This window comes from Miniopterus schreibersii (genome assembly GCF_964146895.1).
Source record: "Miniopterus schreibersii genome assembly, chromosome: 1".
NCBI lineage: Eukaryota > Metazoa > Chordata > Mammalia > Chiroptera > Miniopteridae > Miniopterus > Miniopterus schreibersii.
The window spans coordinates 145178207-145204454 of NC_138101.1; the positions used below are offsets into that span (position 1 = coordinate 145178207).

General features: G+C 42.8%; 2 protein-coding genes across 8 annotated transcripts in view; one reads left to right on the forward strand and one right to left on the reverse strand.

The window, feature by feature from the left end:
• Positions 1–6630, forward strand: part of TUBGCP4 (tubulin gamma complex component 4) — a gene marked incomplete at its 5' end in the record, with an annotated part of 39858 nt that extends 33228 nt beyond the window's left edge. For 2 of the 3 annotated variants that reach the window (XM_081154135.1, XM_081154136.1), the window contains 5 exons: positions 1751–1928; positions 2457–2591; positions 4056–4172; positions 4789–4928; positions 5593–6630. In XM_081154135.1, coding sequence (XP_081010261.1) covers positions 1751–1928; positions 2457–2591; positions 4056–4172; positions 4789–4928; positions 5593–5605 — 583 coding nt within the window. In that variant the 3' untranslated portion in view covers positions 5606–6630. Of the gene's footprint in view, positions 1–1750; positions 1929–2456; positions 2592–4039; positions 4173–4788; positions 4929–5592 lie in introns of all 3 variants that reach the window. The other variant, XR_014000014.1, reaches the window with a different exon arrangement.
• Positions 5849–26248, reverse strand: part of TP53BP1 (tumor protein p53 binding protein 1) — a 78064-nt gene continuing 57664 nt past the window's right edge. For 2 of the 5 annotated variants that reach the window (XM_081154064.1, XM_081154068.1), the window contains 11 exons: positions 25790–25942; positions 20291–20562; positions 19472–19621; positions 18744–19174; positions 15493–15684; positions 14873–15088; positions 13324–13539; positions 9837–9931; positions 8733–8932; positions 8074–8219; positions 7329–7674 (listed from right to left, as the gene is read on the reverse strand). In XM_081154064.1, coding sequence (XP_081010190.1) covers positions 7487–7674; positions 8074–8219; positions 8733–8932; positions 9837–9931; positions 13324–13539; positions 14873–15088; positions 15493–15684; positions 18744–19174; positions 19472–19621; positions 20291–20562; positions 25790–25942 — 2259 coding nt within the window. In that variant the 3' untranslated portion in view covers positions 7329–7486. Of the gene's footprint in view, positions 5936–6859; positions 6968–7328; positions 7675–8073; positions 8220–8732; positions 8933–9836; positions 9932–13323; positions 13540–14872; positions 15089–15492; positions 15685–18743; positions 19175–19471; positions 19622–20290; positions 20563–25789; positions 25943–26248 lie in introns of those variants that run through there. The other 3 variants (XM_081154066.1, XM_081154065.1, XM_081154067.1) reach the window with 3 other exon arrangements.

The following is a 26248-nucleotide window of genomic DNA, read 5'->3' on the forward strand; positions in this document are numbered from 1 at the left end:
TCTAGAGAAAGGAAGAAGGAGCAGCATACTTGGCTGGTGGTGGCCTCTGAAATCCATCCCCAAGCCATTTCAGTAATGTCCCAAGTCCTGTTCCAAGTCCTGGCACTGGCCACTGGCCTCGCTGGAGGATGGGAGCTGTCATGCTCAGGCTAGGAGAATGGACAAAAGGAAAACAAATGAACACAGGGGCCTCTCTTATTCCTCCCTCTTCCTGTTCACAACTCCTTTTACTTCTGGGGGTAGAGAAGCTTAGGGCATGAGAGACTAGGCATAACTGGAAAAGATAAGGCTTACTCGGGGAAAATTCTGTGACAGGTTCAGAGCCCACAGCCCCATAATCCACTAACCTCCTCACTTGATATGCTCTTAACACCCTTAAAGAAATCAAACTCAGAAGCATTTTTAAACTTTTTATTATGAAATTTCCTATGGGTTATAATGAACTCCCATGTACGCATATCCAGCTTCAGAAACCATCAACCTATGAGACTTGTTTTATTTGGTTTTTTGCTGGAGCCTATAAAGCAATCCCAGACATGCCATTCGCTCCTTCACAATGCAGTTCAAAAAGGCATGTTTGTAAACACAACTACAGTGCCATTATGCCCAATAAAATAATAATTCATTATTATCTGATATCCAGTTTACACTGAAATTCCCCCAATTATCTAAAAAATGTTTTTTATGATTGGGTTTATTCAAATCAGAATCCAAACAAGGGGTACTATTTTCAATATGTTGTTCTGTTAGAAATAGGTAATTTTTAAAAACCTAATTGAATCGGATTGTCATCTGCATGCCTGCCTAAAATAAGTAAATATACACAGTTCCACCAGGAATCAGCTGCTCTTCCCATGTATCTTTTCGGTTCAGGGCTCAGCATTAGGCAACTAGCCCCTGAACTTGCTGCAGGGGATCTCAGTGAGAGGAGCCCTTGACTCTTTCTCTTTGGGCTTCAGGGACAAAGAGTCAGATGAACCCAAATCCTTGGTTCCAAACATATTATTATGGGTCCTTGCAAGACCCTTCCTCCCTTCCTCCCCTTCCTCCCCTTCCTCCCCTCCCTTCCTCCCCTTCCTCCCCTCCCTTCTTTCCCTCCCTCCCTCCCCTTCCTCCCCTTCCTTCTTCCCTTCCTTCCCTTCCTTCCTCACACCCTCCGTCCTTCCTTCCTTACACCCCCACACACACACACACACACACACACACACATCCTTGCAAGACCCTTCTTCCTTCCTTACACACGCACACGCACACGCTTGCTTGCATGCCATAAAACCACTTCCCAGCACAAAAACTAGAACACTGGCAATAATGTCTACCCATGTGGTCCTTCCAGAAGTCCTGCCCCCTTGCCTCCCACAACCCAAAGTGACCACTATGCTAAATTCCATGTTTTCTATTCATATATATATCATTTTATAACATATATATATTCCCCGAAAGTATGCTTTTTTCTGTTCGTTTTAAACACTGTAAAAGGTATGAGACTGTATGCAGTCTTTTGAGATTTACCTTTTTTATTCAAAATGATATTACTGGGAGTCATTTTGCTTTGTTGTACAGCTGAAGTTCATTTGATGGCTATATAATAGTCCATCATATAAACAAACCATTTTGTCCCCATTTCTAGCCATTCTTACTTCCTGCCTTTTTGGGGAGGGGCAAGTGGCACGAAGTGCTAGGGTCTGCTGTGTGGATGGGGGCAAGGAGTGAAGTTTTTATCTTGTGTAGCTTGATGTTTCTGTCCCAGGTACAACGTTGTTTTCAAGTATTTACTGAGTGTGCGCCGGGTACAAGCTGAACTGCAGCACTGCTGGGCCCTGCAGATGCAGCGCAAGCACCTCAAGTCCAACCAGACTGATGCGGTCAAGTGGCGCCTAAGGAATCACATGGCATTCCTGGTGGATAATCTTCAGTACTACCTCCAGGTCTGTGCTGACGAATGAGTAGAAGGAAGGGGTAGGAAGAGAAGTCCAGGATGTTGGCAGGAGTTTGGTGAAACACTGGGGTTTGAGAAAATTCACAGATTGTATCACTAGGCATGTTTCTTAAGGAAAGTGAAAATAAATGAAGGAATATGAGGGGTTAGGGTCCTTATCAGCAGTGCAGTAATTTTTTACTTGACCCTTATTTTTAGTTTGCTATAACTTCTGGAATCCTATAGGACATTAAGTTAACCAAGTCAGTCAGTGGAGGGCATGTCATATGAGGGAACTGGGCTCCGGCGGGTGGTGAGGTGGGGAACCTGCCAAGACATCGGAGGTTGGGGAATTAGGCAAGTAACTTTCTACAAGGCTAGGTCTCTAAGGGTATCTTTGGTCAGCCTTAAAGTGGCTTGGACAGGAGGAAGATGAGTGGGGGCAAAGAACCTCTGTGTCATCCTGTCAGGCATCTTAATGTCCCTGCGTGCTCAGAATATGCAAGGTGCTAAAATTATTTGTGTAACTATCTTTCAGGTAGATGTGCTGGAGTCTCAGTTCTCACAGCTGCTTCATCAAATCAATTCTACCCGAGACTTCGAAAGCATCCGGTTGGCTCACGACCACTTCCTGAGCAATTTGCTGGCTCAGTCCTTCATTTTGTTGAAACCTGTAAGTAGGACTGGTTGGTTTCCTCACACTGCTTCTAGCCTGACTGTTCCGTTAGCCATTTTGAGTTGCCAGGATATGGAACTATCATTAAGTAATTGTTCACTCTCCATTTTTAAACATTTTTAACAACTTACAAAGCAAAACAAAAGGGACTGTTAAAAGGGAACTTAAATGTCTTTGAATCTCTGAAATATAGGATGTGGTGAGCAGCTATAGATGAAAAAACCCTCAGAAGGAAGGATTTTGAGAAATTTTAAAAACCTTTCTGACACCACAGAAAGACCAATGAAAAGCATATAGAATTTACTTTCCCAGAAATCTTTTGGAGAAGGATCAACCAGTTGTTTGAAAGTTGTTTTCACAGACAACTGGAGTAGTGAATGTCTCCCTCTCTATGTGTGTGTTTATGTACATATGTATATCTCCTTCAGGGAAGTTATTCTCAACTTTGAGCCACATGGGAATCATCTGGGAGCTTTAAAAAATCAAGGGCCCAGAGCACTTAGAGTCCCTGGAGTGGGATCCAGGTACCAGTATTTTTTTTCAAGCTAACAAGCTGATGCCAATTCCAGGATAAAACACAATTGAAATGACCCCTTGTAGTTTCTACTGTAACGGTTATGCTTTATCTCTAATGTGAGCTCATTGTCACCCCTCAGTTGTGCCAAACCACAAGCACCACAGACTTCTCTTTTGTTCTGATATTTGGGGCTGTTGCTTTTTCTGCAGTAAGGGAGAGTGAGTTATATAAATGCCACTCCAAAGGGTTCCATGAATTGAAAACAACCAAGAACCACTGTGACAGGTAGAATGTCTTTGTATGGCACGAGTGCATCCTTGGGGAAAAGGAGAATCTCAGAGCAGGTGGTCATCACTAAATATTTATTGAGTGCTTACTGTATGCAAGGCACTGGGGATACAAAGAGGTATAAGTCATGGCTCTGCCCTTAAGGAGCTCACAATCTAGTTGGAGAAACAGGACACATACATACATACATACACAGATCAGTAACAACATAGGTGGCCAGAACAAACGCCAACTGAATGAATAGTACAGATAATATTGAGGAGAGAGAATTAGGGGGTCACTAGAGGCTACAGTGGGAAGGGAGCACTCCACTGAGGGAGTGCGACCTGGTATTAGGAGGAGCACAGGGAACAACACTGAAAGCAAAGCTCAAGGCAGGAGCACACGCAGTGGGTCTAAGAAACGATGACCAGTTTAATGTGGCTAGAGTGGAGGTTTTGTGCAGGGGTGACTAAGAGAATAGCATCTTTGCCAGGAAGGGAAGGGTTTGTTTTGCACATGTTGCATTTGGAGGGATTGGCAGGACTTACACGTGGCATTGTCTCTCCTGAGGTCAGACGTGAGAACATGAGAACAAGTTAGCTCTTAGATTGTTTTCCCAAATCTTTCATTTCACAGACCCTCTTTTTCCTAATGCCAGCTCATTTCCTGGGTAGGTGTTTCACTGCCTGAATGAAATCCTAGATCTCTGTCACAGCTTTTGCTCGCTGGTCAGTCAGAACCTGGGGCCACTGGATGAACGTGGGGCCGCCCAGCTGAGCATCCTGGTGAAGGTGAGTCTGCCTGGCCAGTGGAAGTATGCACCCTGTCCAAAGGGTAGAGGTGGTTTTGCCAGTGGGGAACCATATCTTTCCCTTTGAGGCAATGAAGCATTTCCCCAATACATACACACAGAAATAACAAGATAGAAATTTTAAATGTTGGTATCGGTTGATTTTGAAGCAGATAATTATGTGCTGCCTCATTATTTAAAAATAGTTCAGCCCTGAATAATTTATTCAGCCCACCAAATAGCAATGGCTTTGCTCTCACTTTCTTATATCCAACCTCCTTACTTCCTTAAACTAACCCCCTTTTTCACTGAGATTATAATTATCTCCTATAACAAAAATGCACAGTCCCTCCCCAACCCTAATACACAACAGAATTAACTTGAAACCAGCTCCTAAATTCCTACTGAGAATGTGAGAGTACTTCCATAGGAAGCCCTGCGTTCTATGGACTTGGTACCAAGAAGTCATTTTAGGAGCTGAGAGAAATGGGAATGTGGGAAGGCCAGGCGGTGCTGTAGAATTCTGAGCAAGGCTTTTTCCAGGAACGCCCCTGCCCCCTCTCCACATGGATAGTTGGTGAGTCGAGGAATGGCAGTTTGAATTTTTCTCTCTGCAGGGCTTTAGCCGCCAGTCTTCACTCCTATTCAAGATTCTCTCCAGTGTTCGGAATCATCAAATCAACTCGGATTTGGCTCAATTACTGTTAAGACTAGACTATAACAAATATTATACCCAGGCTGGTGGAACTCTGGGCAGGTAGGAACAACCCCTGGGGAACTTAGTGGACTGTTGTGTGGCTTTTATAAAATGAGTTGTAGAATTCCAAACCTGGAAGCAGACTTCAGCCATCATCTAGTCCCTATACCCTCATTTTATAAACAAGGAAACTAAGGCTCAGAGAGATAAAGGGTTGTGTCTGATCATCTTCAATGATTTTAATGGATTATTTTCTAGTAAAAGTCGTCATCATAGTAAAATACTAAACCCCTAGGCTGAGATGGGTTTTAAGTTCTTGGCTAGGTTGTGTATTGCTATGCTGGGAAGCAGCGTGCTTTAGTTCTGACATTAACTAGCTGTGCAGACTTAGGCACCCTGCTTCGTGGGCCCACAGCTTCTGTGTCTATGAAAGGAGGGGACCATCCCTTCTGACCTTAAACTTTTTAAATCTAATACGGAGATGCAATGGTTGTTGGCTTCTCTCAGAGGTCTGTCTCATTTTAAAAAGCACTGTATTATTTTCCTTTCTCTCTCTGAGAAGTCCTCAAATAGATTTTTTCCTAAGCAATTTTAGCAGAAGAGTCAAAGAAACTTTGAGTTTTAAGATGAATTATCTAGATCACGATTGCCCTGATTCATATTTCTGTGAAGAAAACCTTAGGAAAGCATGTTTGGTGAGGCTCTTTTTTTTCTTTTTTTCTAGCTTTGGGATGTGAAATAACAGGTCAATCCCCACTGCGTTCCTGCCTTTAACAAGACTCAAAACCAACATCCCGTTCTCTAGCCACTCACCAAGTGTCTGCAGACTACTGAGATGGCTCTCTTTCATCCTAGAAGAGATTACTGAACATTTACGGGTAGAGATCCTTTCACTCCGTCCCATGTAGAAAGGTCTGCCCCACCTTAGGGGTGGTTCTGAACTTGCCCACAAAGGCAGATATGTGGCATCAACTTTCCCTCTGTTGACCATGCAAGATCCATTCCATTGAGGACATTTGTCAGATAAGTTCATTGAGCACCTACTATGTGCCTAGGTACTGTTCAAGCTGCGAGAGACACAAGCAGTAAATAATACATATCAGAAAGTTAAATATTTGGTGGCTTGTGTGAAAGAGGAATTATATTTATAAATAGGTCAACTGCTGGATGTGACCACTGAGCAAGGAAGGCACCAGGTAAGATATACTTCTCCTCCCTCAGCAAACTCTCTTTCCTCCTTCAGAAAATTGAAATGGAGAATGTCGCCATCCTTAAGTGGGGACAAACTGTGGATCTGAAGAATTTTACCAATAACTTCCAGTTATTTCAGGCTGGTAAAAGGGCAATTCTAGCTATTGACAATGTATTTAAGGAGATTTTTCTTTGTTAAAAAATACTTTAAGAAAAAAAATTGAGGTCAAATTGTTAGATTTCAAATACTGAAAACTGCAGGGTAATTATCCCATTTTAGGAGAACCACAGGTTCTCTTAATCTAGCCCAGCCAGCACTGGTAATCAGTAATAGTCATATCAGTGTGAATAAAAGTAAATATTCATTGAATAATTTCCTTTAAACCAGAAAAAGAATGCAGTATTCTGGCTTCAGTCTGTAGCCACTCAGTGTGGTCCTCATACTTTAGCTGATAATTGCAGGGAATAAGAATGTAAAGATGACCCCCTTCCACTGCTGCCCCTGGAGTAGGGCTTATAAGCAAACCATGCCTACCACCTGTTTTTATAAATAAAGCTTTATTGGAACACAGCCACTCTCATTCATTTACCCATTGTCTATGGTTGCTTTCCTGCCATCATGGCAAAGGTGAGTAGCTCTGACACTAAATGGCCCACACAAAGCCTAAAATATTTACTATTTGGCAGAAAAATATTTTTGACCCCTGCTTTAGAGAATGGGAGAACAGCAACAGTGATGATACTACAGGTAGGGAAGGGACAGTTTCAGCATCTGTGACAACAGTAATGAAATTTTGTACCTGTTATTACAGCTTCTAACGTTTCCAAGTGTAATCACTGTTTCTTGTGTTTATCCTTGTAGAAAGTCACTGGCCATTCACAGAAATTGGTCCTTTTGCCTTTTAGCTCTGAGAACACAGTACCCACAGGTCAGTTTAGTGAGTTCAACTCTATGAAGATAGATTTTTTTTTTTAACTGCCAGGAAACTCAGAGCTGTGCTGAATTTCACTCAGCTATTGGCACAACTATTAATCTGGGCCTACTGTAAAATCAGGTTTTTAGGAATATTGAATTTTAGACAGCCCAGGATAACCTTTTAACAATGATGCCACAGAAAACTTTAAAAGTCACTCCTTGTTATTTTCCTTGGCTGGCTGGCCCACAGTGAACAAGCCTACTGAAAACCACAGAGAAGGTACTGTTTGTCTTACTGCTTGTTCTGAGTTAAGTTTGAAGAATTGGATGAAGAAATCCCAGTTACTACAACCAAAGAGATTCAACATTTATTTTATCATAAAAGTCCAGCAAATAAAACTATATACAAGATCCATGCAAAGAATCCAATTACACACAAGACACATTTAAAACCTTGTTAAAACACAATCTCCACAACAGCAAGGAATAAAACCGGTAAGACCAAGTACCCTTAGTGAGAAATATAATCATGTTTGTATTTTGGATGCTGCTTGAATCCAGTTCTCTCCCCAACGATGAGGCACTGGATCACCCACTCTTGTGACACCACGGGGAGCTGCAATGCTTCAGCACACTTCAGCACCGAGGCCGGGCATGAGGGGTCCGTCACCACCACGTCAAACACCCCTAAAGCAATATCTGCAGGAAGCAGGGGAAGGTGAATGAGGAAAGGAGACTCAATTTAACCCTCCATTAAAAAGCCAGGTGTGCCTTCTAGCCAGCGCATCCCACTCTGCCCAAACTAAAACCCTTTATTTCAACCAGCGTGCTACTGATCACAAATGTGAGAGGTTGTCACTAAATGCTGACCTTATGGAAATGTTTAGCAAATACACTACTGGCCACCAACAGAAGCCTAAACAGCCCAGTGCTTCACTCAGGTTGGCTCATCTCTTGAAGGTGAACTTTTCTTCTCTTAGGTTAACCTTATCCATGTTTCTATCATCAGGACTGAGACTTAGACCACAAGGCCTAACAGCTATGGGTCTAAGGACATCCTTGAAGCAATAACAACACATACACACTCTTTCCAGGTACCTTTGTTATGGGCACTTGAATGGTGCTGTTTCACAGAGGCTGCCCCCCCAGTCATGAGGATCTCAGACCAGAGCTCCAGGAAGTTCTGCTGTTGGTCTGATACCAAGAGTACCTTCAGATTCTGGAAAGGGTTTTCACGGGGTTGCCTATGAAGGAGTCAGAGAGACAGCACCTTAGAACTGGAAGAGACCTCAGCATGATAGATAATATCCAACAAGAGCCCTTCTAAAAAGGGACTCAAGTACATCTGGATGCTTTAAAACCCCTGCATTATCCCCCTTCTTTCTGTGAATGATGTGTATTCTCTGGGATTGTGGCCTTCTAATCCACCCATTCCAATTTCCATGTTTGTCTTGGGGCCAAGAATAAGCCAAATCATGCTCCTAAGCCTACATTTTTAAATGCGCTGCTTAAAAAGTAGTCCCCCAACCTTACAGGTTGAGAATATTGAACCTACATGAAAGTGCTCACACATTTTCAAAAGGTAACCAGTGTACCCGAAGGAACTAGGTCAACTGCTAAAATAATCTCAAACCTATTCAAAGTCTATAATTGGTCGTGTGATAATTCCAATTTCTAGAAATACTTACTCTAGATTCTTCCCCTCCAAAAGCTTGCTGTCTCTTTCTACTATTCTAGGCAGGCTCTTAAATACTCACCAGTCCAGAATCCTCTGCTCCTCAAGGCTGTACCCAGCTGGCAGGAGATAATTGCGGTAATTCTGGAGCTGATTGGCATGGCAACTGTCATGGACCCAGACATGAGACACACAAGGAATCCCACTGGCAAGGCACAGGAAGTACTTCCGGGTTCGACAATGCTGATCCGCAATTAGGAGACACTGGTAAGCAGTGTTACACTAGAAGAAAAGGAGCAGACTGGTGGGTCTGGTGATGTCTATGCAAAGCCCCTGAACAGCCTGCATCATGGAGAACAGATCTGCACACTTCCAAATACAGTTGACCATTGAACAACATGAGTTTGAATGGCATGGGTCCACTTATGGATTTTTTCAATTAACCCATACACAGTTAAACCCGTGTTCAAAGGTCAACTCTACTGTTGGGAATCCAGTATGTGAAGGGCCGACTGGTTATATGCAGATTTTCTACTACATGAGAGGTTAGCCCCCTGCAACTCCCACGTTGTTCAAGAGTCAACTGTACTATCCAAAATGTGACTGAGCCTGTCCTGCCCAAGGTCTCTCTTCTCACTGAAAGGCCCAGTGGGTTCCCTAGATACTCTCCTTGCCTCACCTGCAGCGTTCTGGGGGCCTAAATCCTGAAGGGACAACCAAACTCCATGTATCCAGCATTTTAGATAAAAGAACCAGAGTCATTAACTAACCCACAGTTCTAACTACTCTTCCTTTTAAACTCTATTCTGTGCAACAACCTTTTTTTTTAATCCTCACCCAAGGACATTTTTTCCATTGATTTTTAGAGAGGAAAGGAGGGAGGGAGGGGGGAGGGAGGGACACAGATATGAGAGAGACACTTCGATTGGTTGCCTCCAGCACAAGCCCCTGACCCGGCATGGATCAAACCTGCAACCCAGGTATGTGCCCTTGACCAGGAATCAAACCCACAACCCTTCAGTAGTGTGCAGGCCAATGCTCTACCACTAAGCAACACTGGCCAGGGCCCATGCAACAAGCTTTTCCTGGGATCTCTAGTTACTGTCCCTCTCAGGCTTTTTCTCAGTACAGCAAGTGCACTCTTCATCACTGCCCCTCTGGGAAGCTTCACAAAGAAACTCCTCACCTGAGCTTCATTGAAGTCTTCGAGAATATAGCCAGCTCCTGCTCGAAGCTGGGATTCTGTGTACTGCTTGTTGAAAGGAGGAATTTCTAAAAATTCTATATAAAAAAAACAGATTACCAAGATAAAACAATTACTACTAGTTGGTTTCTCATTTGCTATTTTATGCCTGCTTCTTGCTGCCTTCTTCCACTCCCCAGCTATCTCCAAAGCACTATGTCCCAAAGACAGCTCAAGGGCTTCCCCATGGCTCAGAAGATCTGTCTTGAGGCCTATAAAGTGCTGCCAAAAGAAGGGGCAACAACAGGAGAGGTAGGGAAGATGAGAACTGGAGGTAGGTCCTAGACCTAAAAACATCGAACATTTCTGCACTAAGACTGAGTCATCGGACTGTTCATGAGGGATGGACACAATCACTTCTCAAAGTGACACATTCCAATTTGAGTAACCCTTAGCATCAGAAAGTTCTTCCTCACGTCTACCCTAACTCTCTCCTTCAAACTAAGCCCATTTTCTCTAATTCTGCCTTCTGTGGAGGAGAATAGTTGTTGAGCACTTTTTGTAATATAACCTTCAAATTCTCCCTTCAGCAACATGTTTTCCCTTTGTACACAAACTCTGATAAACCAGAATGCTCAAAGAAAATAGGGTTTTTATAATTTAACAGATTAAGTGAAGATTAGCCAGAAAATCCTGTTTCAACCTTTTTATTGAAAACTACCTTTGATGATCTTGAAGTACCTCAGGACACTGAACATCAGTGACTGCTCTACAGTCTTGAGGGTGAAGTAGAAGTTATGAGAGATGAGGCTGAAGCTGTAATGACCCTAGGCAATTAGAAATTGCTTCTTTTGACCAAATATCTAATTTGAGCTTGTTTTCTTGTCATCTGCTCCTCTCACATATAAATAACACATTAAAAAAGAAAGAAAAAAGCATGACATTAGAGATTTTCGTTAATTAGGGGTTCTGTGAAATTAAGAGCCAATGAACTTATCACAAATAAAAAACCCAATGGAATGCACAGAAGTTCAATGCCAGGACCACTCCCTTCCTTCCCTGACAGACCCAGTGGTGAAACCTGGTAGAGAGCAGACCCCCTGCAGTGACAGCTCCCCTTTTGGTGCCCTCCCTGCCTGCTGGAGCTGCTCAGGCAGTGTTAATGCCCCAAACTCGCACCTCTATACCTTGGGTAGGTCTGACTGGCCAGCCTATTCACTTTTATTGCTCTTTTCTTGATTCAGCATTCTGCACATTTTTCTCAAAATGGAAGCAAACTGGAAACTAAATGGTTAAAAGAAACTCAGACTATAGGAGGACTATCTCTGTTTTGTCACTGCATCCTTTGACCCATCTCAACATATAGTGTCACAATTTTCATTGCTAGCACTCCACTGCCGAGTCACTGCCCAAGTCCTTTCCTTTTCTCAAGACTTCTATTTTATGCCTGCTTAATCCAGGACTGTTTCTAGCCTTGACCTATTTTATCACCACTTATATTTCCTCACATTCGTGTAACCAAATATTACCAAGGTCTAGGCAGTACATTTCTTTAATTTTTCTCAATTAGTTTGGATTTAAGTGACCCTGCCCAACCAGAGGCTAAAATGAATAGGTTTTAATCCCCTCATTTAAATCAAGGATAAAGGTACTAAATAAACCCAACTCCAGAGGCACTCCCTGTGGCTGATGGGTCCCTGATGGTGTGCCACCTAACAAGATTGGGTTCAATATTCTTAGCTCATTAATAAATATGTCTCAAATTAAATGCAAATATTTTACTGAGCTCCTGGCATTGAAGAGATTCCCATTTATCTGCAAAACAGTATCACATAGTTCTTGAAAACTAAACATCCTCATATGCAAAAAAGATCAAGGATTTTGGTACTGTTGAGGTAATGTCAAGGATGAAAGAGCACATAAAGCAGTCATAGTCACCATAACCCCACTTCCTAAGTGATCCCCCTAAAAAACTGTCCAAATTCCTCATTTAGATAAGGCCTACTTCCCCTCACTCATGATTATAGGATGGGATTAAAAACATTTGCTGTACCAACAAGGGAGAATAGAAGGAATTTTTGAGTTGAGTTTATAAGATCTCACACAGGCTCACAGATTTTTAAGGAATTGGACAGTCTGCAATTCATACCAAAACTGGCTTTCTTGACCATGATATACCAACCAACAAATAAAACATCTACACAGCTATCTTGTGTGAAGTCCTGGTCTAGGGAAGAGTTAGGAGTGTGTTTAAGAATGAAGACTAGAGTCCTGCAATATTGTGAAAGCAAGACCACAAACACTTTGGATGCTATGACACACCTCTTCCCAGAATCCAAGGGAATCCCAATTACTTATGGTCAAAGTAAAACTACATTCTTGGCTAGGAAATTCCTCACACACCTTATCTCCCACTGTACCTACCTGAATTGTCTGACAAAATAGGCTTGGTGTACCCTAGAGCCTCAATACTAGCAACTCTGTTTAAGCACCTTCCAGAGAGCATAAACCCTAACTGCAACCCCCGACCACCTGTCCCATGTCCCTGTACAGAGCCCCACGTGGCTGTAGTTACTAAGAGAGTTTTGGTTAATCAGGAAAGAGTCATCCACACACCTGAAATGTGAACCATCACAAATCTGTAGTGGTGTTATTTCATGATAACCACATTCCTTAATGTGATTCCCTCATTCAAGACGCAACATTAACCAGAATTCGAACTTATAGAAAACACCATCCCACTTGACCTTTATCCTTTACAGCTACATTTGGATATTGCTGCCAATCACTTGTAATAAGTGTATATATATTTGTATCTGTCCATTTTCTCTCCTAGATCACATACTTTTTAGACAGTTGAAATAATTTTACCTCTCCCCCTGAGGCCTTTACTCAAACCATAAGTGACAACATAGAAATATAATGTATAGATTTAGTTTAAGATTGCAGAAAGGTAGAGGAGTTAAAAAGCCTAGACGCAGTTTCTCTGAAATCACCCTGGGGCCCTGAGCACCCCATATTCCCAGTCTTACACACAGATCTCAAGAGAATGAACTTCGCCCTCCATATGGATTTTCTCTGGTAGTTGCCCCTAGGACACATATGGGAATTCAGAAACTTGACCAAGTTGGATGATTGTAGTAGGATAAAATGAACACTAGGTTCTAGTCCCAAATCTACCACTATTGTGGACAGAAGGCAATTATTGAACCTCTTCAAGCTTGTTTCCTCAACCATAAAACATGGTAAGATCTATCTCCCATCTGCCTAACAGGATTGTTTTGAAAAACCAGTTACTAAAAGGAATTTTGTGAAAACAGTCTATAAACCAAGAAGCAGGGTTATATTAATTTTTCCTGAACAAGAACCCAGTTGCCAATTGTCCTGCCTCCTCTCCAGATGGCTGGGGGGGGGGGGGCACCAAGCTCATGGAATGGAAATGAAGGAAGTGCATACGAGTCAGAGCCCCCAGGGCTCCCTTGGGCCTTACCCTCCTCCTCCTCACTGCTTCCTGAAGGACCATCTGGCAATTTGGAGCGGCTGGCCAGCTTGTCACTTGTTGTGGCCATGGTAAGGAGAAAGGCATAGCCTAGAAACAAGGTCTTGTTGAGAGGCAAAGGCCCTCTCTGCTCGTCCAGGGTGGAAGGTTCACCCATGTTGTCTCCACTCTCACAGGGGCTCACAAACTCTCCTGCCCCTACCGCACCTGGGAGGGACAGAGTCACAGTAACTAGATGGATACAAACCACTGCCTGGGCATGACACAATAGGTAGGCAATGTCCTGATGAACTTTTCACCAAAGACCATTCATTCCTACTGCCAACAACCTAGAACAAAACGCAGTGCAAAGAAATTTTATATATTTAAATTTTACACAGTCCTGACAATGTATACATTGAAATGTCCCCAACAGATAAACCCTGATGTACCCAAAATGGTGCATAGAATACTTGGTAGTAAAAGTATTTTTTACATGTTGATGGAGCCATATCACAACAGCCTGCTTCAACTGTCCCAGTTTCCAACACCTGGGGGTAGGGAAGTGACCCAGCCAGTCCAGGACTCCCAGAACACCCATGCTAGGAGTGCACCCAATAAATCCTTGAGAAGAAAATAAATACCTGACTTGGAGAAGCTGAATCGTAGGCTCATTAGGAGGCTAAGATGACAGACAGGTCATGCCTCCCTAAAATAAAACCAGCAGCAAGAGAACAGTGTGATGTAGTATGTATGAGCCTGGACTTCAAAGTCAGACGGCCTGAGTTCTGGATCACCTTGGGAAAGTTGGCCAACTTTTCTGTGCCTCAGATGCTGTAACTGGAAAGTGAACTCTAGCACCTATACCTCATGGAGATTACATGAGGTAATATGTACGAAGCACTGAGTTCCATGCCTCACATATCCTGAAACACGGCAGAGGTATTGGACAGATACAAAGATGACACAACTCAAATACACAGGAAATGAAAGGAGCTCTGGTGCTGGGACAATGTAACAACCAATCCACTTCTCAGTCTGCTGAACTGAGAGTTCCCTCAGGGCAGACACTGAGGCCTGGACCTCTGCATCTCCACAACCTACAGAGGCCGAGGCTGGGGCTGGGTCATGGTAGAGACCCAGTCACCAATAGATGGGTAGAACTCTGTTAATAAGCATGAGGGACTGAAAAGGGGAGATGCAGGTCCTGAGGGCCCTGAGCTTGAGAGGGGAGCAGAGCTTCCAGAGGTAGAAGATGGTGCCAGGTAAAGGAAGAGATCTAAGACAAGTATCAGAACTATTTTGTATCTGCTTAAAATTCAATATTTCTCCTTTCCCTCCTAGAACCTACACAGAAGTCAATGAATATTTCCAATCAAGACTCTGTACTCTCTGGGAAATGGGAAGCTGTCTGAGTGCCACCTGTGGGCTTGTGAGGGCCTCCAACTTTGTAGCCAGGACAGAAGAGCCATTGCCTCGTATCAGGCTCTCGCTCTCTCTAGCAGCTGGCCTTGCATCCAGCCATGGTCTGAGGGAGGAGGGGACAAAGAGGAGCACTCACCAGGTTTCACAGTGGCAGACTTCCGGCCTCTCTTGGCAGGAGACCTTTCCTCTTCAGAAGTGATGAGTTTTCTTTTGCCTGAGAGAACTCCGGTGGACGCACGAGGGCTTTCTGTGATCTTCCGGGTAGGGGTTGTACTGCTGCTGCTGGAGGCAGTGTGGGTGGCCGGGGAGCTGATATTACTGCGCCGTTTCCGTTTCCCTTCCACCAAATTGTCTATGAAAGGATAAGCCAAAGGTTGGTCAACTCCTATGATCTAAGACCCTGAACTCCAAGATGCTGGGCAGAGCCTGATTTAGATACCACCATGACCTTTCATCCACCTCCCACTGGGCAGAAGGCCTCTTTCAAGGCCACCATATTTTCTATTTCAATCTCTGCCATGATTGATGTTTGTTCCCCTACGGAACTGGGGAGCCAGAGCAATCTGAGGACTTACCATTTGGTCCTGGGAAGAAAATAAAGACAGGCAGTGGCTCCAAAAAATGACCGCTCATTACCATCTCATAAACCACAGAGGAATAATAAGATTTATGGAAGCATTACTGATTGTTCTAGAAACCACTCCTCCCACCACAAGTAGGACAGGGGTCCAGTTGTTCAGGAAGCAAAGGTCTTACCTAAGCTGATATCTGCTGCCTTAGTGAGGGGCGTTACTGCCTCATATGGGCCAAGGCCATACTGTTCTCTCAGTCTGTTTCCTTGCTCCAAGGACAGGATGACAGCCATTCGCTTATACCACTTCCTTTGGCCTTCTTTTTCAATGCTGTAGTACAGCTCTCCAGACTCCTTCCTATGTCCTTTCACCACTCCTGGATGGAGAAAACATAAAAGGAGCTTGCTGTTGTTTTAGGCTGCCCAGCACCCACTCACAAAGGCTTTGCAGAACAGGCTAAGTCGGGGAATTAGGTGATCCAACAGTGGGCTGAAGTTACGATTTAATAAAATCCCAGCTGTCAATCCCAACAATACCACCACTTAGGATATATGTAGCTATGACATTGTGACATGGAAAGTTTCTCAACAGAAGGAACCCTTGAGTTATAAAATAAAGCTTCCTAACCCTGGCTGGTGTGGCTCAGCTGGTTGAAGCGTTGTCCCATGCATGAAAGCTTTGTGGGTTCGAGCCCCAGGTCAGGGCGCGTATGGGAGGCAACGGATCGAGGCTTCTCTCTCACATTGGGGGGTGGGGGGGTGGGGTGTGTGTGTGTGTGTGTGTGTGTGTGTGTGTGTGTGTGTGTGTGTGTGTCTTTCCCTTCCACTCTAAAATCGATGGACAAACATGCCCTCAGGCGAGAATAAAATAAATAAATAAATAAATAAATAAATAAATAAATAAATAAATAAAAGCTTCTTAAAGCCAGCCTTTGTGGTTGTAGGTGGTTCAAGTGGTTCTTGATGTGAAATGGCATGTGATTTCCTAATAATTCCATTATAACCTACTAATTCTTGGCTTCTTTGGAGGCTGAGTGATAATTCTTGAGTTAAGCTGTAAGTAAAAGATGACATCATTCTAAGACAGAGAGCATGTGTCTGTGTAGCAAAATCAAAGACAGAGCAAAGAAAGGAAAAAAATAAATCCTGCCTCTCCTGCCTAATCTTCCTTACCTATTATCTGCTTTCCTGCTCTTGCTGATTCAGAACTTAAAGATAAGTCTTTTAGGTTAGAAAACACACAATGTGGGGTATAAAGAAAACTGGGCAAGAATTGAGGAGACCTGCACCTAGGCCTAATTCTATTCTAACCAAGCTGTGTAATCTTGGGCAAGACTCATATCCAGTCCTATGAAAAGGATAATACTCCTTCCCCTCTATCAAGCAATAATTTGTACATACACAAACACAACACACATATCAATAAAACCAAGGTATTAATATAAACACTTTTTCATTCCCATCAACAGAAGTGTCCATTTGTTCCTTCCCATTAGCCTACACCTGAATGAAGGGCTAAAAGAAACCCAGAAACTTAAGCCACCAAAGAAATACAGAGGAGAAAACAGGTCTTGGTTCTGTCCTTATGTACGGCACAGAATCACTCTCCTGCTGGTTCATCTCCTGGCTTAAATCTCTATCGCCAAACTGAACCACAAAAATCCCCTCAAAAGCAAAAAGAAGCCCGAGACCAACCATGTACTTCACACTACTGAAGAGCTACTAGAACTAGAAGCAGTCTAATGTTGACATTAATGGACAATGCAATAAATGGGACACAGAATCCCCACCCTTGATGCCATAACTCACTCTGGATACAGAATTATCTCTTTGTCTTAGGAGGGCCAAATGTGGACTTCCCAGGGAGGCTTTACACTGAAAGAACCAATGCATTTGATACAACTATGTACGTCACAGGTCATAAAAGACCTCAACCCATGTGCTACTAACTGATGCCACACAGAGCCACGTGTCATCCAGAACTAGAAGGTGAAGTGGTCCATTTAACACTGAAGTAAAGGCGCAAACAGCAACTTCTCAGGAGTGCAAACCACAAGAGTCTGGAGAGGCAACGAGGAAGCATTTTTGTCCATTATATCCTAATCCATGTTCAAAAAAATCCCCAGGAAGGATGATTTTAAATGACAAACTCAATACAAACATGTAACTCCAAATCAGTTCACAGAAAAGAGGCAATATATTCAAACACAGATTCCTCACCATCACCAGTACAGGGAACTGGCCACTTGAGAAAAAAAAAGTACCGTTTTTCAAACCAGAAAGTAAGTGGTAGGTGTGCCGGCACTAACAACTTCTTCCTTAGCAAAAGTATCTCAATGAATCTGCCACACTCACCCACTAGCTTCCCAACAAGGCAGGCAGTAAGTTTAAAAGTCAGTGGTCATTGGGGAGATAAAGGGACATTTGTAATATTTTAAATAAATAAATAAGTCAGTGGTAAAGAACAGATAAAGGGGCCCAGCCAGGCGAGCCTCAGCGGTTGAGCATCAACCCAGGATCCAGGAGATCACTGTTCGATTCCCAGTCAGGGCACATGCCGGGGTTGTGGGCAAGGTCCCCAGTTGGGGACTTGCAGGAGGCAGCCAATCAATGACGACTCTCTCATCATCAACGTTTCTCTCTCTCTCCTTCTCCCTTTCTCTCTCTGAAGTCAATAAAGGTATGTTAAAAAAGAAAAGAGAACGTAAAGGGAAAACACTAACTTTACAGTGGGAAATCCTGGCAACCACCACCTTAACCCAGTGCTGAAGGTTAACATCACCAGTGATGGCCTGAGGATGTCACGTACCCACCTCCCCAATATGATGTGAAAAGAAGGGCACTTCATCTCTGCAGCATTCTTTTCAAAAACCCTAACTCCAATCTAATCAGGAGAAAATATAAGACAAACCCAAACTGAAGGACATTCTACAAAATACCTGACCAGTACTCCTCAAAACTGTCAAGGTTGTGAAAAACAAGGAAAGATTCAGAAACTGTCACAGCTGAGAGGCGATCAAAGGACACATGAGGATCCAATGCAATGTGGTGGTGTCCTGGACTGAATCCTCCAACAGAAAAGGGATATGGGAAAGCTGGTGAAATCCAAATAAAGTCCAGAATTTAGTTAATAGTAATAAGCCAAAGCTGGTTTCTTAGTTTTGACAAATGCTAACGTAAGATGTTAACAATAGAAAAAGCTGGAAAGCTGGGTGAGAAATATACGGGAATTCTCTGTACTATCAGTACCCTGTACTTTGCAAATTTTTTATAGATATAGAATTATTCCCAAATAACAAGTGTACTCAAAAATAAGCAACAAGGAACAACAAAAAAGCCAATGTTGAGACTAACCAGTGTTGCAGGAACAGAATTTCTGATGAGAGAAGACTGCCCCAGAGCAGAGTAAATCTCTACAGACCACTTCTTTTATTACCTGCACTGAAATACTCATCCTCCGAGAGGGCTGTCACTTCCGTATCCAATGGGATGGGGTCACACAGCAGAATGTCTTTGCCCAACACATCACACTCATATCCATCGTCAAAGAGCAATTTATACTTCCCAGCTCCGACATCTTGTGTGATTTTCCCAGAGTAAAAATAGCCATTGGATGACCACTTGGCAACAACACGGAGTCCTACAAAGCTGTTCCCTGGAGAGGAAGCATCTAAGCCATCAGAAGGACCAGCAGCAGCCTGGAAAGGAATCTCTGGAGAGTCGCTTCGACGAGAAGCACCAGCACCTGTGTCTGCACGTCTGGTGGAGTCTGGCACTCGGGGTGTGATCCGTGTAAAGGACTTATCATCTGGCGACATGCTGGGTGAAATGTCCTCAATGCCTACGGGGCCAGGCACAGTTGTTTCTCTAAAGAGAGATAAGAGATAGGAGAAGGCAGTGAGAATAAGAAGAGAGAAATACTTACCTAGCAATCTTCCCACTCCTTTGTCCATGGGTCTCTTCAGCCCATTCTTTGATCACCCAACACAGGCATAAGCCTGCTCTCTCAGTGGCCTCACTCTGTTCCCTGCCCACTCCCCAGTCAGTGTGGGCCCCTCTTCTCCCTCTTGACACCCCACATACTCTCTAATCCCCTCTCTTCTCTCTACGCCCTTTTTTTCTAAACAAGTCATAGACTAAGTATATCTCACACTACCCGGGTACCTGGTTCCAGTGGTCCGAGAAGGCGGGCGGCCCCTTCGCCCGCGCCCACGAGGCGTGACTGGAGCCTTCCCTCCCTGTCTGATGCCAAGGCCTGCATCACCATCCTCCTCACACACTGGCGCCCCTGTCTGACTGACCCCTTTTCTAGGACTAGAGAATGAAGATAGGTTAGTCTGATAGCATCTGCTACTGAATCCTTTTCCCAAAGTCTCCCCTTGGCCCTCAGACTACATGACAGGCCAACTTGCTGGGCCTCCAGGGCAGCAGGAAGCTGGTCCACACATACACCCACCACCAAAATATCAGCTGGGGAGTGGGAATGTAGGATAACAAGTAAAGGACGTCCTCCTCTACGCAAGTCTATTCCCTCCTGACATAGAGCTTCCTACTGCTGCCCTCAAAAATAGCACATGTATTTCTGCCCTACCTTCTCTTCTACTTCAGGCTCTGGACATCTGCAGAAGGTAACAAATAGCTAGGGGATGTGTCAAATTGGGGCCACTACCCCAAACTTTCTGTATTCCCAACCAAAACACTGGTAGGCTGCAGAAAATGGGGGTGGCAGGTGCACATGCCCCCATTGTCAAAGTCCCATCACCTGTTTTCCACCTGTTCTAAGGAAATCTACCTCCCACAGGCTCCACCCTACCTCCCAGGCAAACCCCAAATAGGACAGGAACAAAAGGGGAGAATAAGAGCTAATTTATCCTAGATGGAGGATGGGGGGGATTTTCCCATTACTCCCCTTTTCCTGTGATATTTAAAATGTCAGCAACCCTGCCCCTGCTGTGGCTCTCTCTCTGGAGACCCTGTCTGCACCTCGGTTTTCCTGGGCCTCCTCGGGAGCTGGGCAAGGCAAAATCTGCGGGCTCTGTCCCGCTGGTTTTCCCTTTGAGTGGTGCGGCTCCTGGCCCTGAGCTGCCACTGCTGTGAATGGCTGAGAGACTCGTCCCACTTGATGTGCGGAGTAAGCTGGATGCCTTGGAGGAAAAGGAGCTGATATCCCCCAGGTCCCCTGAGGAGCCCCCAGTCTTTGAAGGGGAAATCTCAGATTCACACTCCCGACACTCTACAACTGGCTCTTCAGTCTCCTGCAAGGAAGAAATGGATACAAAAGCTAAAAGAAACCACAATAACATAGTGCTAATGTGATGGATGGAATATCCTAGAGATGGCAAGAAATTTCAATCCAGAGAGGTGGGAATCAAGGCAGACTTTGCAGGAATAATGGAAATGTTCTATATCTTGTTTTGAATAGTAGTTACATATAACTCAAAAGTCACTGAACTGAATATTTAGACCTACATATTCCACAGATAATACATTACAGCTCAATAAAAATAATAGTAATAAAGATGATATCAGATTGGGAAGAAAGATACCTCTATCCTGAACTGTTAAATTATCTTTTTACTGGACAAATTCACAACCTTTGGCTACTGAGAAACTAGTAAGGCTTCTAACCTAGAGGACAGAGGTAATTCCCTGTCTAAGACAAGACAGGTAAGAAGGTAAAGGTAGTTAGAGAAGGAAAATGAGTGATTGGGAGCAGTTCTGGTACTTGATTAGCAGTGGGCAGCATTACATGTTTTTTGAGATTAGGTATTTTATATTATTTATATAAAATATTTTATATTATTTCAATAAGTCATCAAGGAAATAAAAAATTATAGGCTAAAAATGGTATTAGTGTTTTAAAAATGAAGACCAAGCCCTCGTCAGTGTGGCTCACTGGTTTTAGCATTGGTCTCCACACCAAGGGTCAAGGGTTTGATTCCTAGTCAAGTGCATGTGCTTGGGTTGCAGGTTCGATCCCAGGGCCCGGCCAGGGCACGTTCGGGAGGCAATCAACGTCTCTCTCCCACCTCGATATTTCTCTTTCTCTGTCTCTTTCTCTTCCTTTCTCTCTCTCTTTCCCCCCTCCTTCCCCTCTTCCACTCTCTAAAACTCAATGGAAAAATATCCTCAGGCCAGCCAGTGTTGCTCAGTGGTTGAGCATCAACCCATGAACCAAGAGGTCACTGGTTCAATTCTTGGTTAGGGCGCATGCCCGGGTTGCAGGCTGGATCCCTAGTAGGGGGTGTGCAGGAGGCAGCAGATCGATAATATTTCTCTCACCAATGTTTCTATCTCTATATTCCTCTCCCTTCCAAAATATTTTTTTTTAATCCTCAGATGAGGATTAAAAAAAAAAAAAAGACCAAAAAGATAATAATCAAAATATACAAGTTTTCAGTAACTATAGAGGACAGGGATGTCAACATGACTATCTCACATGCCTATTTTGATGGACTGATAGTGGTTGCCTGGAGTCCAGTTTTAAGCAGCCTTCTGAGGCTAATTCCCAGGCTTTGTGGGAAAGGTTTATGATCAATCATCAATGTCCTCTACAGCACAGGACTGAGAAATTACATGACAGGTACTGCACATATGCCTTCCTGCTCTAGACTGTTCATGCATCATTGTACTAATTGCCAGAAAAAAATATGTAGAAGTATAAGATAAACTCCTCCTTCAGAGTTTACAATCTCTCTGGGAGACAGCATGATGCACACACATTTAAATAATGCCGAGATGATTAAATAAATATTTTGGACCATTCCCTTCTTGAAAATATCTCCTCCTTTAGAATCTATAGTCATTCTCTTTCTTTCAGTCTACCCCTTTGACTACCGCGATTTGCGCTTGTACTTGGGTTCCTCTTTCTCTGGCTATTCCTTTAAAACTGGTATTTCCCAAGACTCTGCTCTCATTCCTTTTCCCACTCTTCCATGCTTTCCCTGGCCAGTCCTACCAGACTCATCCCTGACTCTCAAAAACACAATGATCACTCAGTTCCAAACTCTGGGATACAAATACCTACTACACTCTTCCCCAAGGACATCTGAAATTTAACCCATCCAACACTTAATCTGTCATCCTCTGTCCATTTCCTGCCTTCAGTGAATGAATCCTGGCTATCTCCAGTGTACCTCACATCCTCTGCAGCTCTCTCTAGCACAGGGTGATTTTTTTCAACCAAACCTCAATTCAAGAGTTTGGAGATGAAAGGCCCCTTCACTCCCCATTTCTATTAATAGACCATTTCCCTCTCCCCACCTCTTGCTCCTACCAAACCACTATTTCCCATTCTGTTAAACTTTCCTCTCCTCTTCCCTTCCTTTGTTAGTCACCAACACCCTGTAATCACTCCCTCTCATGCATGAACACCTTAACTCCTGGTACATAGCCTTCCTTTTTCCCTCCCCATCTCTGCTTCTGTCATCATTCTCTGTGACTTACATCCATCAAATGACCCATCCAGCAACTCCTAAGTTTCCTGATATAATTACCACCATCAACCTTTTCCTCTACACCATCTGTCACCAGGGTCAACAACAGAAAAATTGCACTACCTTCAAAACTCTTGATCCACAAGCCATTCTCCAATGACCATCTCCTATCACCCAACTTGACTGCTCTGGCTGGGTCTGAGTCATCATAACATGCCAAGATCATGTGACTGAAAACAGAGGTAGTGAACCCAGAATGTAAGTTAATTCCTTCTCCTGGACATGGCAAATGTGTAGGGGCAAGGCCTACATAGAGGGCTGGGACTCCAGGCTGTGTTTCAGTTAGAGAGTAGGCTCAAAAAGCAGTAGCCAGCTATACCTGCCTTTGCAACTGTCCAGCAATTGAAACTATTGCTCTTATAATGATTATAATGACTTGGGCCCAGGTTCCAAGTTGTCCTGTTATGATGTTTTTAATGTATTTGCTTACTTGTTTTCCTGTATGTCTCTCCTACTAGGCTACAGAGGCCACATTAAGACAGAGATTGTAACCATCTTCTTTCCTGGACATATCCCCAAAATCTAGCACAGTACCTTCCACAGATGAGACCCTCCATAAATATTTACTGAAGGATCTTCTCCTTCAAACCATGCCCTATTTATATTCTCTATCACAGTATATGGTACTACCATATATCCAGCTGCCCAGGCAAAAAGCCCAAATACCTAATATGATTTCTTCCCTCTCCCTAAAGCCCCACATTCAGGAATTCCCCAGTCTATCAACTTCACCTTCTATGTATTTCCTGCATCTATGTCTCTCCTCTCAACCCCTATGCCAATGTCCTAACTTGGCAGTCATTACTTTTTGTCTGACTATGCTTCTAACCTCAACCCACTCCAATCCATTGTTACACTGCTGCCAATCTAACCTGCCCAACATGCAATGTTATTAATTAGTAACAATGATGCTTTTGCTCACCAAGCTTTCTATATGGAATGTCCTTTCCCCTCATCTCCCAGTATCTAAAACCTTCAGTGTCCAACTCTATACTTTATGGCCATCACAAGATTTTATCAAAATTTCCCTTCAAATGAGTTTCTTCCTCCTCTGAACTACTATACTACATGCCTTCCTTTGACACACATCACTTTCACTCTTAAAAGGCAACATAGTGCTTAGGATATGGGCTCCAGAACTAGACAGACTGGGTTGAATTCTAGTTCCTCAGCTATGTAACCTTAAGCAGGTTATTTTAAATCACTGTGCCTCAGTTTCTTCATCTGCAAAATGGGAATAACAGTATCTATGTCATAGCTAACTGTGAGGATTAAATAAATTAAATTTTTTAAAGTCCTTAGAATAGTGCCTGGCATAGTTAGTACTCAAAAAATGTTAGTCACTATCATTCTTTTATATAATTATGGCAGTGTTACCCAAACTGTATTCATAGGGGTATAGTAAATATTACATTAGAAAATATTTATGACCATGGAACTTTATTTTTCCCTCAGAGTATCTAGCAGGCCTGCTTTTTCCAGAACTATACTTTAGAAAGCACCATATAACATAAAAAAATAAGTAATATGTATAATACTTGATATAGCACCTTGCACAGAGTTCAATGTTAACTACAACAGTTACAAAAACTTTTCATGAAAACAAATTATTTTTCTATAAAGCTCCTAAGTTCATAATTTTTACAAAATAGTAATAACATTGAAAACAATTATGCAAACATAAAGATGAATCAACATTTTAAAAGGAATATGTCTGGGATTATTATTATTTGGTATACAATAAATAAAGAATATTAAATAAAAAAAAGACAATTTCTCAAACTAATGTCAAATGCTTTCTGACATGAGTGCCACAATGGTCCATTAATTTAAAAAAGCAATAATATATTTCATTTAATAAAACTATATGCCACAGTTTAATTCTCTGAGTACAGCTTCCTACATGACTAGCTGGGAAAAATAAAGAAAACTGCATGAGTTAAGGAAGAAAATAGTTCCTCTATTTATTAGTTATGTAACCTTAAGCAGGTTATTTTAACTCACTATGCCTCTATTAATAAAATGGTTTGCAAACATTAACATATGTACCAAGAAAGGTTTTCAATCTAGAAAATCTGTCTAATCTCAGTATTAGATGTAAACTAAGTCAGCATATGACACTGTCTAATATAATAGTCAATAAATGCCAGTTTTATGCTGGCATTGGGAATGAGTCCACATGAACCCTGAAAAATAAAGGTGCATTGCCTACCAACAGGTCCATAACCACATACAAGGGAGATCAAGAAAGAACACGAGTAAATATGAAAACACATTAAAAAAAACCTAAAAACAAAAACAGCAATAAACAATGAGAAAACATATGCAGCCTAGCAGGAAATTCTAAACTTCATAGTTTCCAAGGTTTAAAAATAAGACCTGGCCAGTGGTGCTCAGTGGTTAGTGCTGGCCCATGCACCAAAGGGTCCTGGGTTCAATTCCTGGTCAAAGGCACATGCCTGGGTTGCAGGCTGGATCCCTAGCCCCAGTAGGGGCGCATGCATGAGGCAACCAATGGATATGTCTCTCTCACCCCAACATTTCTTTTTCTCTGTCTCTTTCTCTCTCTTCCTCTCTCTCTCTCTCTCTCCCTCCCCCCCTTCCCTGTCTTTCTTCCACTGTCTCTAAAAATCAATGGAAAAAATATCCTCAGGTGAGGATTAACAAAAAACAACACAGAATCTTTATATTTATATAAGACAGATCTATGATTTATCAATCTGATCTTTATAAAAATGAAAGGCATGATGGAACTGGTTAAATAAGTGGCCAAAGGTCAAACATCAAACCCATGATTGGAAAAGACACAGAATTCAGGACTCCATTTCTAAGCTTATTCTTGTATCTTTCTATTAAAAAGATGGAGGAAAACAAAGTGTTAGTAGCTAGCTGCACAGGAAAGGGAGGGTAGAGAGGTAGCAGTGAAGTGCCAGGGTAATTTTTCTACTGAAAGAAATTTGCCACATAGACCCACAGTATGTATTACCTCAGTAACTTTTCTTTCTACTTCTGTTCCATCCACATAATATACATCTGTGATAACACGAGTGACAAGCGTTCGAACCTCATGGATTGTTCTCATGTGCCGATGCAAGACATGGCCACGTGGAGGTTGAGGCATATCAAACTCTTCCTCTCCCTATGGAAAAAAATACAGAACACAAGCATGGGTCTCATTGCAAACTGGCAGAATCACAATCAACTTCTTCGTGATGAGCACTGTTCAGAGGTCCCATGAATCTAGTGTGATGAAATTTTCCAGCTGCTCTGTGTATTCACCTACAGATAAAACCAGGGGTGGACCAGCTAGAAAGAGTTTTTGTATCAGTATCACAGAAAATGACCTATTTCTTTCCAAATCAAAATCATAACATTTAGCACTTATATCTAAGACATTTAAGTAAAACTTTGATCCCCTGAAGGTACATTATTTTTAGATTGTGAC